The sequence below is a fragment of the Ovis canadensis genome, chromosome 2 (genome assembly GCF_042477335.2).
Source record: "Ovis canadensis isolate MfBH-ARS-UI-01 breed Bighorn chromosome 2, ARS-UI_OviCan_v2, whole genome shotgun sequence".
In the NCBI taxonomy this organism is placed as follows: Eukaryota; Metazoa; Chordata; class Mammalia; order Artiodactyla; family Bovidae; genus Ovis; species Ovis canadensis.
Genome location: NC_091246.1, coordinates 90,281,186 through 90,293,658, shown reverse-complemented (window position 1 = coordinate 90,293,658; position 12,473 = coordinate 90,281,186). Strand labels below are relative to the sequence as shown.

The 12,473-nt window shown below is 43.2% G+C and overlaps 1 protein-coding gene across 1 annotated transcript; it reads left to right on the top strand.

Moving 5' to 3' along the window:
• The first annotated feature begins 9,900 nt into the window (after positions 1–9,900).
• On the top strand, positions 9,901–10,461 carry LOC138433649 (interferon omega-1-like). Its single transcript, XM_069576674.1, has one exon. It carries the CDS (start codon positions 9,901–9,903, stop codon positions 10,459–10,461), a length of 561 nt encoding a protein of 186 aa, XP_069432775.1.
• The last annotated feature ends 2,012 nt before the right edge of the window (positions 10,462–12,473 follow it).

Genomic DNA, 12,473 nt, shown 5'->3' with positions numbered 1-12,473 from the left:
TATGACTCTCACTGACTAAGAGGCCATATCACCCTTGTACGCTCCCCTGAAGTCATTTTAGAAGACTCTGATTTCTGCTTTAGCCACCATGTTTCCTGAATTCAATCAATAGTACTTTCTCAGTAGCAATAAGCAAGTAGATAATAAAAAGTATTCAACTGCACAGGGATCAGTCCATAAGGGATGACTGCCATGATGTTATTTATGTTTATTTATGTATTTATTTTATCTCATCATATTTATATTTTCATGTAAAAATGTTGTTTTGCATTGTAATAAAATTTAGAAAATATGTTCATTTCCTTAATCTTCTAATTTGTTTTATTTATTAATTTCTTATGAAAGTAATTACTGTTTTCATTATGAAGATCTAAATACATATTTGGTCTACATAAACCTATCATAGAATAGCATTTGTCCATTTATACTACAGAATAGTTGCATCACTTTTCAGGAAATGATTGTCAAAAGGTAGAATTTCTGGATCCCTGGCAGTCCAGTAGAATGGACTCCATGCTTCCAGTGTGAGATGCTCAGGTGCCATGGATACCTGGTCAGGGAACTAAGATCCTGCAAGCTGTGCAGTGCAGCCCCCTCCACCCAAAAGAAACAGGTAGAAAGGAGTCTCTGAAATGGTGGTAGATGAGTAGTTCTGAAGTCACAAGTATAACTAGTTTATACCCAATCAACAGAGAATGGTTGGTGTCAGTATGTGGGGGGAGGACTCCCGGCCTCCAGGGAAGCTGCGAACATGTGGTGCTGACTGGCTGAGCCTGACACCTGTTACTCTTCCTCTCGCCTTCTCCTCGGTCCTGCTTTACTGAACAATCCACTCCCTTACACTGTATCTTCACTGCCTCCAACACAGGAGCTCTGTTCTGTGATGGTTTCTGGCTTCAAAGTTTCTCTGAGTGGAAATCACTGGAAGAGAGCACAAGTGAAAGGAGAGTTCTAGAAGTTTCAAAACCTTTGAATGCAGCTCTGCTATTTAACAGCAGTGTGACCCTGAAAAATATCACAAACACTAAGGAGATGGATATGGCAACCCCCTCCAGTATTCTTTCTTGACAATCCCATGGACAGAGGAGCCTGGTGGGCTACAGTCCATGGGTCACAGGAGCTGGACCTGTCTGAACCAACTTAGCATGCATGCAGGCATGCATTCTGTCTTGATCTTCTTCTCAAATATGGGCAAAATAACAGTAGTTTTTCATGGGACTACTGTTTGGATCAATAAGTCCATATTACAAGAAGCAAAAACGTATGCTTGGCACAAATAATTAGGACAGTGAGAGTCCCAGAGTAGCTGCCCACAGGGAGCAGACTGGTCAGCAGGCCTGAGGCAGTGACTGAAAGGCAACACCGGAAAGATACTAGGTCTTTGGTAAAAATATTTAACTTGGGGGCTAGTTTCACAGGATATTCAGTGTGTGAACTCTCCTGTGCTCAATGCTGAAGACAATTCCAATTTCTGTGTTTCAGACTTCTAGAAGTATTCTTAGGAAGTCATAGAAATTCTTTGAGAAAGAAGGATTAGTAGAAAATGCTTTGATCTACCGTAAAAATGAATAATAGGGAAATCATAGAGATTTCTGCATTCCCATGAATGCAGAAAATCACACACATTACTCCTTAATCATGTTTCTTGCTTCTTTAGTGTGAGTACTACTCTACTACTTCTTGAAGACATTTCTAAAATCACCTAATCAACTTTCTGTTGGGTTTCCATCTTTCAGCAGCAAGGCAGAGGCAGGAAGAAAAGAGCAAGGGCCATGCAGTGTGAGGTTCTGCTCTACAGTCCTGGGCTGTCCTGGGTTTGATCCTCGTCGTTTTCCATAAAGACTTCAGTCCCTAAGTGCTGGCAGGGTCACCTCCTAGAGTCGGTCCTTCTCAGAAATCAGTGCCTTTAGAGGAGAGACTGCTACAAGTGTATGCAGGTGTCTTATAACGGAAGCGAGAGTCTTTCTCTGAACAAGGGGCCACGAAGTCAATATTATTGGTCAAAACACATAAACCTTGCACATGCATACTGCCAGCTGTCCATGATAACAATGGCTACATTAATCTATATTCAAGACCATATAAGTCCCTATATGTTCTAACATATTGACCAAAACAGGATCTTATCATCCTTTATAGTTTTTGCCAATCTGACTGGTGACACAGAGCATCTAGCAGCAATCATTAGTTTTCCTTTTCCTAATTGATGGTGGTTGTCATCAGTCATACTCCAGCCTTCTCGTCCATCTCTTGGAATTGGTTCAGAGAACTCTGAAAGAAAAGCAATCTGCAGGCAAAGGAGAAATGTACTGAAAACAACTGGAGCCCCAGCATCCCAGAGTAGAGCTGAGAAGAGCTGTGGAGTTGAGACTTTCATTTTAAGACCAGGACGCTAGAGGAGGTGACAGCCTTTCTCTCTCATATCCACTGGAAATGCAGGTTTCTTCTGTGAATTTCTGATCCATAGGCAATGAACCCTCTGCTCTTGCATTGTCACTTTACCCAGGTAAGTTCAGTTCAGTTTAGTTCAGTCGCTCAGTCGTGTCTGATTCTCTGCGACCCCATGAATAGCAGCACGCCAGGCCTCCCTGTCCATCACCAAATCCCAGAGTTCACACAGACTCACTTCCATTGAGTCAGTGATGCCATCCAGCCATCTCATCCTCTGTCGTCCCCTTCTCCTCCTGCCCCCAATCCCTCCCAGCATCAGAGTCTTTGCCAGTGAGTCACCCCTTCACATGAGGTGGCCAAAGTACTGGAGTTTCACTTTAGCATTTTTCCTTCCAAAGAAATCCCAGAGCTGATGTCCTTCAGAATGGACTGGTTGGATCTCCTTGCAGTCCAAGGGACTCTCAAGAGTCTTCTCCAATACCACAGTTCAAAAGCATCAATTTTTTGGTGCTCAGCCTTCTTCACAGTCCAACTTTCACATCCATACATGACCACAGGAAAAACCATAGCCTTGACTAGACGGACCTAGTCGGCAAAGCAATGTCTCCGCTTTTGAATATGCTATCTAGGTTGCTCATAACTTTCCTTCCAAGGAGTAAGTGTCTTTTAATTTCATGGTTGCAGTCACCATCTGCAGTGATTTTGGAGCCCCCCAAAAATAAAGTCTGACACTGTTTCTACTGTTTCCCCATCTATTTCCCATGAAGTGATGGGACTGGATGCCATCATCTTCATTTTCTGAATGTTGAGCTTTAAGCCAACTTTTTCACTCTCCTCGTTCACTTTCATCAAGAGGCTTTTTAGTTCCTCTTCACTTTCTGCCATAAGGGTGGTGTCATGCATACCTGAGGTTATTGATATTTCTCCTGGCAATCTTGATTCCAGCTTGTGTTTCTTCCAGTCCAGCGTTTCTCATGATGAAACTCTGCATATAAGTTAAATAAGAAGGGTGACAATATACATAGAGCCTTGACGTACTCCTTTTCCTATTTGGAACCAGTCTCTTGTTCCATGTCCAGTTCTAACTGTTGCTTCCTGACCTGCATACAGATTTCTCAAGAGGCAGGTCAGGTGGTCTGGTATTCCAATCTCTCTCAGAATTTTCCACAGTTTATTGTGATCCACACAGTCAAAGGCTTTGGCATAGTCAATAAAACAGAAATAGATGTTTTTCTGGAATTCTCTTGCTTTTTCGATGATCCAGCGGATGTTGGCAATTTGATCTCTGGTTCCTCTGCCTTTTCTAAAACCAGCTTGAACATAAGGAAGTTCACAGTTCACATATTGTTGAAGCCCGGATTAGAGAATTTTGAGTATTACTTTACTAGCGTGTGAGATGAGTAAAACTGTTTGGTAGTTTGAGATTTCTTTGGCATTGCCTTTCTTTGGGATTAGAATGAAAACTGACCTTTTCAGTCCTGTGGCCACTGCTGAGTTTTCCCAATTTGCTGGCATATTGAGTGCAGCACTTTCACAGATTCATCTTTCAGGACCTGAAATAGCCAAGGAGTTCATAGTTCATTTTTGTTCAAACTCCGTGATCTCCAGCTAGAAACACACAGATTGCAATGTCCTCAAGCAGATCCCAGGCTCCACACTCACCCTGCACTCCTGCCATCTGGCTGGAATCCAGTCTGAGTTTCATTTCTGACAAAGACACTTGTAGTTTTCCTGTGTTCAGGGCCCAGAACTGTTTTCCGGTCAAACTCATGAACTAGGTCATGACCTGCTCTAGTTTTCAGGGCTTTAAAAATCTGTCTTGATGGTGATGCCTTTCAAAGATGCATGCTGGAATCATATCCCCAACTGCCTATTTCACAGCTGATACCTACTGACCACACATTATGCTGAAATCAAAAGCATTTTGATTGCACGTGTTTAAGCAACTAATCCATATGATTTGACATTTCAAAAAAGTTAATGAAACTCTCCAATAAAAAACTGACTACATAAAAAAATGGATGTTTAATAGATGATTCCTGATGAAAAGACATGAGAGGAAAAAGGAATTTGTTAGTTGAGATTTGTTATTTGAGAGAAATATCAATAACCTCAGATATGCAGATGACACCACCCTTATGGGAGAAAGTGAAGAGGAACTAAAAAGCCTATTGATGAAAGTGAAAGAGGAGAGTGAAAAAGTTGGCTTAAATCTCAACATTCAGAAAACGAAGATCATGGCATCTGGTCACATCACTTCCTGGGAAATAGATGGGGAAACAGTGGAAAGAGTGTCAGACTTTACATTTTTGGGCTCCAAAATCACTGCAGATTGTGAATGCAGCCATGAAATTAAAAGATGCTTACTCCTCGGAAGGAAAGTTATGACCAACCTAGATGGCATATTCAAAAGCAGAGACATTACTTTGCCAACAAAGATCCGTCTAGTCAAGGCTATGGTTTTTCCAGTTGTCATGTATGGATGTGAGAGCTGGACTGTGAACAAACCTGAGTGCTGGAGAATTGATTATTTTGAACTGTGGTGCTGGAGAAGACTCTTGAGAATCCCATGGACTGCAAGGAGATCCAACCAGTCCATCTAAAGGAGATCAGCCCTGGGTGTTCTTTGGAAGGAATGATGCTAAATGCTCCAGTACTTTGGCCACCTCATGGGAAGAGTTGACCCACTGGAAAAGACTCTGATGCTGGGAGGGATTGGGGGCAGGAGGAGAAGGGGACAACAGAGGATGAGATGGCTGGATGGCATTACTGACTCGATGGACGTGAGTTTGAGTGAACTCCGGGAGTTGGTGATGGACAGGGAGGCCTGGAGTGCTGCAATTCATGGGGTCGCAAAGAGTCAGACACAACTGAGCAACTGAACTGAACTGAACTGAACTGACCGGGTCATAATTTGTCAAATATGGCATTCCCTCAGTGAAGAGAGATATATACGAAGTAGCAATTTTGAAAACATTACTGATGATTTTGCGTCCATTAAAGCCAGCAACTTACAAGTACTGTTGTGGCATAAGGAAAATATTTCAACTTGATGTGAGTTTAAGACGTATATATTTAAAAGATTTTTCAGACAATTAACATTACAGGAGAAATTTACCTTTTATATTAATAGTGATTGAAATAATTTTCTTTTCCCTTGGGACGCCTTTAAGTCTCAGTCTTGTCCCCAAGTCTTCCTTCCCACTGGAGGGTCACAGTATCAGGCAGATTTCTGTCCGGACGTCGTCTTCTATTCTTCCAGTCATTTCCCGTATTCAGGTAATTTGGTAGCAGCAAGTATGCTTTACCTAGAGCCACAAGTACCGTCAGCTTGGAGTTTTCTACAGAGGATTCACTGAATTGTTTGTAATCTAATCTGAGCAGGGGTCATCACTCTCAAGGATCTTGTCCATCATGTATCTCAATTTTATGGTGAGGATCACTTAACAATCTATGAGTCATCTTGGACAGTTAAATGCGATTATTTTATACTTATTAGAATTATTAATTTTGTCAAGCACAGTTAGACTCTCAGTAATAACTACCACTTGATAATTTCAGTTTGCTTCTTATACAAAATAATCAGGATACTTTGTAAATCGCTCAGCTTATCGAGAATTTGGAGGGAGACATTAATGGAAATAAGAGATTTGTAACACTGAGGTATGAAACAACAAAGGGACAGCTTGTGTTAGAAGCAAAAGAGGGAAATAAGTGAGAGTTCAGGACATGCAGTGGGCTCAGGTGTTTATGCTGTGGATGGGAGTGTGGAATCTGACCTTCATTATTAGATTAGTTCATTCACATAAAGTCTTAGCAGGGGGCTCTTGGAAAGGAGAATATTAACTCATTTCACTATGTTGGAAGGATTAAGTGAGTCCCTTCAGAGGCTGAGGAATTTGTAGCTGTTGTCACTGTCATTTTTGATGAAGACTGAGTGTCTGGGGAATTTGTCTGGTGAAAGTGTTAGTGGCTCAGTCGAGTCTGACATTTGGTGACCCCGTGAACTGTAGCCTGTCAGGCTCCTCTGCCCATGGAATTCTCCAAGCAAGAATACTGGAGTGGGTTACCATTTCCTTCTCCAGGGAATCTTCCCGACTCAGGGATTGAACCCTGGTCTCCTGCATTGCAGGCAGATTCTTTACCATCTGAGCCACCAGGGAAGCCTGGTAGGTCCTTGGTAATTAGGTTCACAGTATAACATTTATAACATTTAATGAGCAAACAATCCAGGATGGATATGCCATAAAAAGTGAGGGTAGCATCAGGGAATGTGTTCTTTCTCCTCAAATAAATACCAAGAATGAAATAGATCCTAAGGAATCCTTGCCATAGACACAATACATTGGTATCTTCTTATTACCATGTCACAGACTGAATGTGTGTGTGTTCCCCAAATTCATATATCGAAACCCTCCCCCTCGAGACTCCCTGATGGTCCAGTGGCCAGGACTCCATGCTCCCGTAGCAGGGAGCCTGAGTTGGATCTCTGGTCAGGGAACTAGATCCTGCATGTGGCAAGCCAGACTTCCCATGGCCCAAGTAAAAATCCTGCATGAAGCAAGGAAGATCCAAGATCCAGCATGCTTCAAATAAGACATGGCCCAGCCAAATAAGCACATAAAATAAATATTTTTAAAAATTACTAAAAACCCACAGAAACCCAACCCATCAATATGATCCTATCACAAACTGGAATATTAGGGAGATTGTTAGGGTACAGCTCAGTTCAGTTCAGTCTCTCAGTCGTGTCCGACTCTTTGCGACCCAATGAACTGCAGCACGCCAGGCCTCCCTTTCCATCACCAACTCCCGGAGTTCACTCAAACTCATGTCCATCGACTCGGTGATGCCATCCAGCCATCTCATCCTCTGTCGTCCCCTTCTCCTCCTGCCCCCAATCCCTCCCAGCATCAGAGTCTTTTCCAATTGGTCAACTCTTCCCATGAGGTGGCCAAAGTACTGGAGTTTCAGCTTTACCATCATTCCTTCCAAAGAACACCCAGGAATGATCTCCTTTAGAATGGACTGGTTGGATCTCCTTGAAGGCCATGGGACTCACAAGAGTCTTCTCCAACACCACAGTCCAAAAGTATCAATTCTTCGGCGCTCAGCTGTCTTCACAGTCCAACTCTCACATCCATACATGACTATTGGAAAAACCATAGCCTTGACTAGACCGACGTTTGTTGACAAAGTCATGTCTGTGCTTTTGAATATGCTATCTAGGTTGCTCATAACTTTCCTTCCAAGGAGTAAGCGTCTTTTAATTTTAGTAATCAATAAAATTAGCTATTACTTTTAATATCATAATTTTACTGTTACCCAGATTAAGATCAGGATCTTTTGGAATCATTTCATTCCCTGTCATTCTAGTTTTTTCGAAGCATCTTCTCATTACCCGAATGGATTTATCAACTACACAGATGCTAGGCAAGGCTGGTCTCCTAAACCCTGCCAGAAAGGGTTTATGTTCTAGCAAATGGGGTTCTGAGTGCCCGTCTCTCTTCCTTCTCCGCTTATACTGATGACATGTGGATTAAAGAAAAGGAAAATCAGCTAGCTGGTCTTACAAAGCTGAGGGCAGGCAACTGACTCAGGACTTGGCCTTCATTGAGCTTCTGTAAGAAGCAGCCCTGTCCCAGTCTTTCTGTTGTTCATGTTGGCCTCATCCTTCCCCTCTGCCACAGCCTGCTCCCCAGCTGTGCTGCACTGCAGTTTGCTAACTCAGAATAATACATCATTACCTCAGGGGAAAACCCCTTCCCTTCTTTCATACTCAGGACATTGAGGCTTACCCTTGTTTTCTTCTTGCCCACAAAACAACTGTGGAAGTTTACTTTCTAGGAAAGCTGCAAAGAGAAACAAAAAAGAAATCTAACGTCTTGAAAGTGAAAGAGATGCAGCCTCTCTGGCTTCTTTACTTCCCTTTCTTGTTCTCACCTCATCATGAAATAGAACCAGAGCAGAGGCAGGAATACCAACATTGTCCAATAAGTCACTAAGTGTGTATATAAAATGTTTAAATGAAAAATTACACTCGAGTAAAGGAAAGAAGGCTATTTCTTGTGATCTAGTGCCCCGGATCTCACTGCCCTGCAATCTCAGAGGAGACAGAAACAGAGGAACAGAGATGCCCAGTAGAATCAACTGCCTGAATCAATGACCGAATCTCATTAGATTCTGAGACATAAGCTTCCAAAAAGAGACAACCCCATCACTGAATCTCCTTCCTCCAGCTCAGAAACTCTGAGCAGAACAAGTGTTGAAGAGTTTAAGTAAAAGTGTTGAATAATAAAACCTATACCTGGCAAAGTCAATATTATTTATCTACTAAAAGGAAAACATTTGCAGTTGGAAACTCCTCCACTAACTTGCACAAACACACTTCTGCCCTCAGCATCTGAGCACTGCTGACACTTTAGAGTCCTGGGGACACGGGTCAGGAGAAGAAGGGGTCACCACTGAGCACTAGGGTCCTTCACACAAAAACTCCAGGGGAGAGGTTGGGGTTTCAGGAAGACGATTTATTTTCCCAACCAGTCAATAAGCCCTCCACAGAAAGGAGATTTTCGAGTCCACAGGATGTGGTGAGCGTGCTCTCAGGGAAGGAGAGAGTCCAGCAGGTGAGGAAGGGGGACTCTGTCACTGCAGAGGACAGGGGTGGCTCCATGTGATCTCTCCCTTGTGAGTGAGGTGCTGCTGGGAAAATACAATTATCCTGGATGTAGAGTCTCCTCACCCATGTTCCCTGAGAAGAACCAGGATTCTGGTGGGGGTATTGGCCCAGGCTGTGGAGGACGACAGGTCTCCAGCAAGAAAATGGTGGAAAGAAAGGGTGATGTCTGTAATGGCCCTGACCTTGTGGTTCCCTAAAACACAGCCACATGGACCTGCAGGAACGTGTTCTAGAAGGAAGAAAAACGTGGGGTGAGCTCATGGACTGATAATAATCAGCCTGCTCTTTATATCAAACACTAAGGAAAACCCATCCTTCGTTTCAGTGAGATCAGGAGCCACAGTGATCTGCTAAATCCCTAAATAAATATGGAAACCATAGGGCTGAGGGGCCTGGCTTCCCAGGCAGAGTGAGAGGGGAAACGGAGCCCAAGATGAGGGCTACAGGTGTGTTCCCGGAAAAGAGGAAGGAACATTTATGCCTGAGAAACAGGGAGCAATGATGTGTGTAATCACGAATGCACTTCAATTCTAACATAAGACAAAGACCTTTCTCATCTGATGATGAATATCCATTTGGATAAGCACATCTGAAGTTACTGGGAAAGGTAAAATTAATAGTTTAAATAGATGACAATTTCTATGACCATATTCACAATACATAACAGAAAACCAAATTAGGAAGGAAAAGTGTATAGAAATGACTAGAAAATGAAAATTACCATGTTCCCTATTTAATGGCCTCGCTTAGAAAGCATGGCATCAGAGAACCTACCTCAAGTTTCACCCAGACACCGTCTCAGCCAGCCCAGCAGCAGCGACATCTTCCCCATGGCCTTCGTGCTCTCTCTACTCATGGCCCTGGTGCTGGTCAGTTATGGCTCGGGAGGATCCCTGGGCTGTGACCTGTCTCAGAACCATGTTCTCATTGGCAGGAAGAACCTCAGGCTCCTGGGCCAAATGAGAAGACTCTCCCCTCGCTTCTGCCTGCAGGACAGAAAAGACTTCGCTTTCCCCCAGGAGATGGTGGAGGGCGGCCAGCTCCAGGAGGCCCAGGCCATCTCTGTGCTCCACAAGATGCTCCAGCAGAGCTTCAACCTCTTCCACACAGAGCGCGCCTCTGCTGCCTGGAACACCACCCTCCTGGAGCAGCTCCACACTGGACTCCATCAGCAGCTGGATGACCTGGACGCCTGCCTGGGGCAGGTGATGGGAGAGGAAGACTCTGCCCTGGGAAGGATGGGCCCCACCCTGGCCGTGAAGAGGTACTTCCAGGGCATCCATGTCTACCTGCAAGAGAAGGGATACAGCGACTGTGCCTGGGAAATCGCCAGACTGGAAATCCTGAGATCCTTCTCTTCATTAACCAACTTGAAAGAAAGGTTAAGATGATGGATGGAGACCTGAACTCACCTTGACATGACTCTCACTGACTAAGACGCCACATCACTCCCAACTGTGGTCATTTAAGAGACTCTGAATTCTGCTTTAGCCAAAATATTTATTGAATAAATCAATAAATTCTTTCTCAGTAGTAATAAGCAAGTAGGTATAAAAAGTATTCAGCTGCACGGGAATCTGTGCATAGCGATGACTGCCCTGATGTTATTTATATGTTTCTTTATGTACATATTTTCATTTATTAGTTTATCTCATCATATTTATATTTTCATTTAAACTTTTTGTTTACATTGTAATAAAATTTAGAAAACATGTTCATTTCCTTAATCTTCTAATTTGTTTTTATTAAATTCTTATGAGGGAAAACTTGTTTCTTCATTCTGAAGACCTAAATCTTTATTTTGTCTACATAAACCTATTGTGGAATAGCATTTGTTCATTTATACTATGGAATGGTTCTACTACTTCTCAGCACTTGATTGTCAAAAGGTGGAATTACTGGAATTCCCTGGCAGTCCAGTGGTTTCGACTCCACGCTTCCAGTATAGGAAGCTCAGGGACCATGGATTCTGCAAGCTACGGAGTGCAGCCCTCCATTCCACCCCTCCAAGAAGAAAAAAGGTAGAAAGGAGTTCTGAAACTGTGGGAAATGATTAGTCCTGAAGTCACAGATAAACTAATTTATAGCCAGTCAGCAAAGAACTGTTGGTGTCAGTATCTGGGGTAAGACTCATCTCGTCCAGAAAAGTTGCCAACATGTGGTGCTGAGTGGCTGAGCCTGACACCTGTTACTCTCCTGCTTTACTGAACAATCCACTCCCTTACACTATATTTTCACTGCCTCCAACACAGGAGCTCTGTTCTGTGATGGTTTCTGGCTTCAAAGTTTCTCTGAGTGAAAATCACTGGAAGAGAGCACAAGTGAAGGGAGAGTTCTAGAAGTTTCAAAACCTTTGAATGCAGCTCTGCTATTTAACAGCAGTGTGACCCTGAAAAATATCACAAACACTAAGGAGATGGATATGGCAACCCCCTCCAGTATTCTTTCTTGAAAATCCCATGGACAGAGGAGCCTGGTGGGCTACTGTCCATGTGTCACAGGAGTTGGACACCTCTGCACCAACCTAGCATGCACGCAGGCACGCATGCTGTCCTGATCCTCTTTTTTAACATGTGGAAAATAACAGTAGTTTTTCACAGGGTTACTGTTAGGATCAATGGGCCCATATTACAAGAAGCATAACAGTGTGCCTGGCAGAAATGATCAGGACAGTGGGTCCCAGAGTAGCTGCCCATGGGGAACAGACAGGACAGCTGGCCTGAGGCAGTGACTGAAAGGCAACACTGGAAAGATGCTGGGTCCTTGGTAAAAATATTTAACTTGGGTGCTAGTTTCACAATTTAGTTTGTGAACTCTTCTGTGCTCAATGCTGGAGACAATTCCAATTTCTGTGTTTCAGACTTCTAGAAGCATTCTAGGAAGTCATAGAAATTCTTTGAGAAAGAAGGATTAGTAGAAAATGCTTTGATCTAATATAAAAATGAATAATAGGGAAATCAGAGAGATCTCCTAGGACTGCAGAGAATCACACACATTACTCATTAATAATGCTTCTTGTTCTTTAGTATGAGTAGTCCTGTACTACTTTTTAACCTATTTCTATAAGCACCTTCTCAACCCTCTGCTGGGTTTCCGTCTTTCAGCAGCAAGGCACAGGCAGGAAGAAAAGAGCAAGGGCCATGTAGTGTGAGGTTCTGCTCTCCAACCCTGGGCTGTCCTGGGTTTGATCCTAGTTGTTTTCCATAAAGACTCCAGTCCCTAAGTGCTGGCAGGGTCACCTCCTAGAGCTGTTCCTTCTCAGAAATTAGTGCCTTTAGAGGAGAGACGGCTACAAGTGAATGCAGGTGCCATACCCTAGTGAGAGTCTTTCTCTGAATAAGGGGCATGAACTCAATATTATTTGTCAACATATAAATCTTGCACATGCATACTGCCAACTGTC

Bases quoted from the DNA above. Each gene is read 5' to 3' on its own strand.
- LOC138433649 (XM_069576674.1), top strand. From the start codon at position 9,901: ATGGCCTTCGTGCTCTCTCTACTCATGGCCCTGGTGCTGGTCAGTTAT.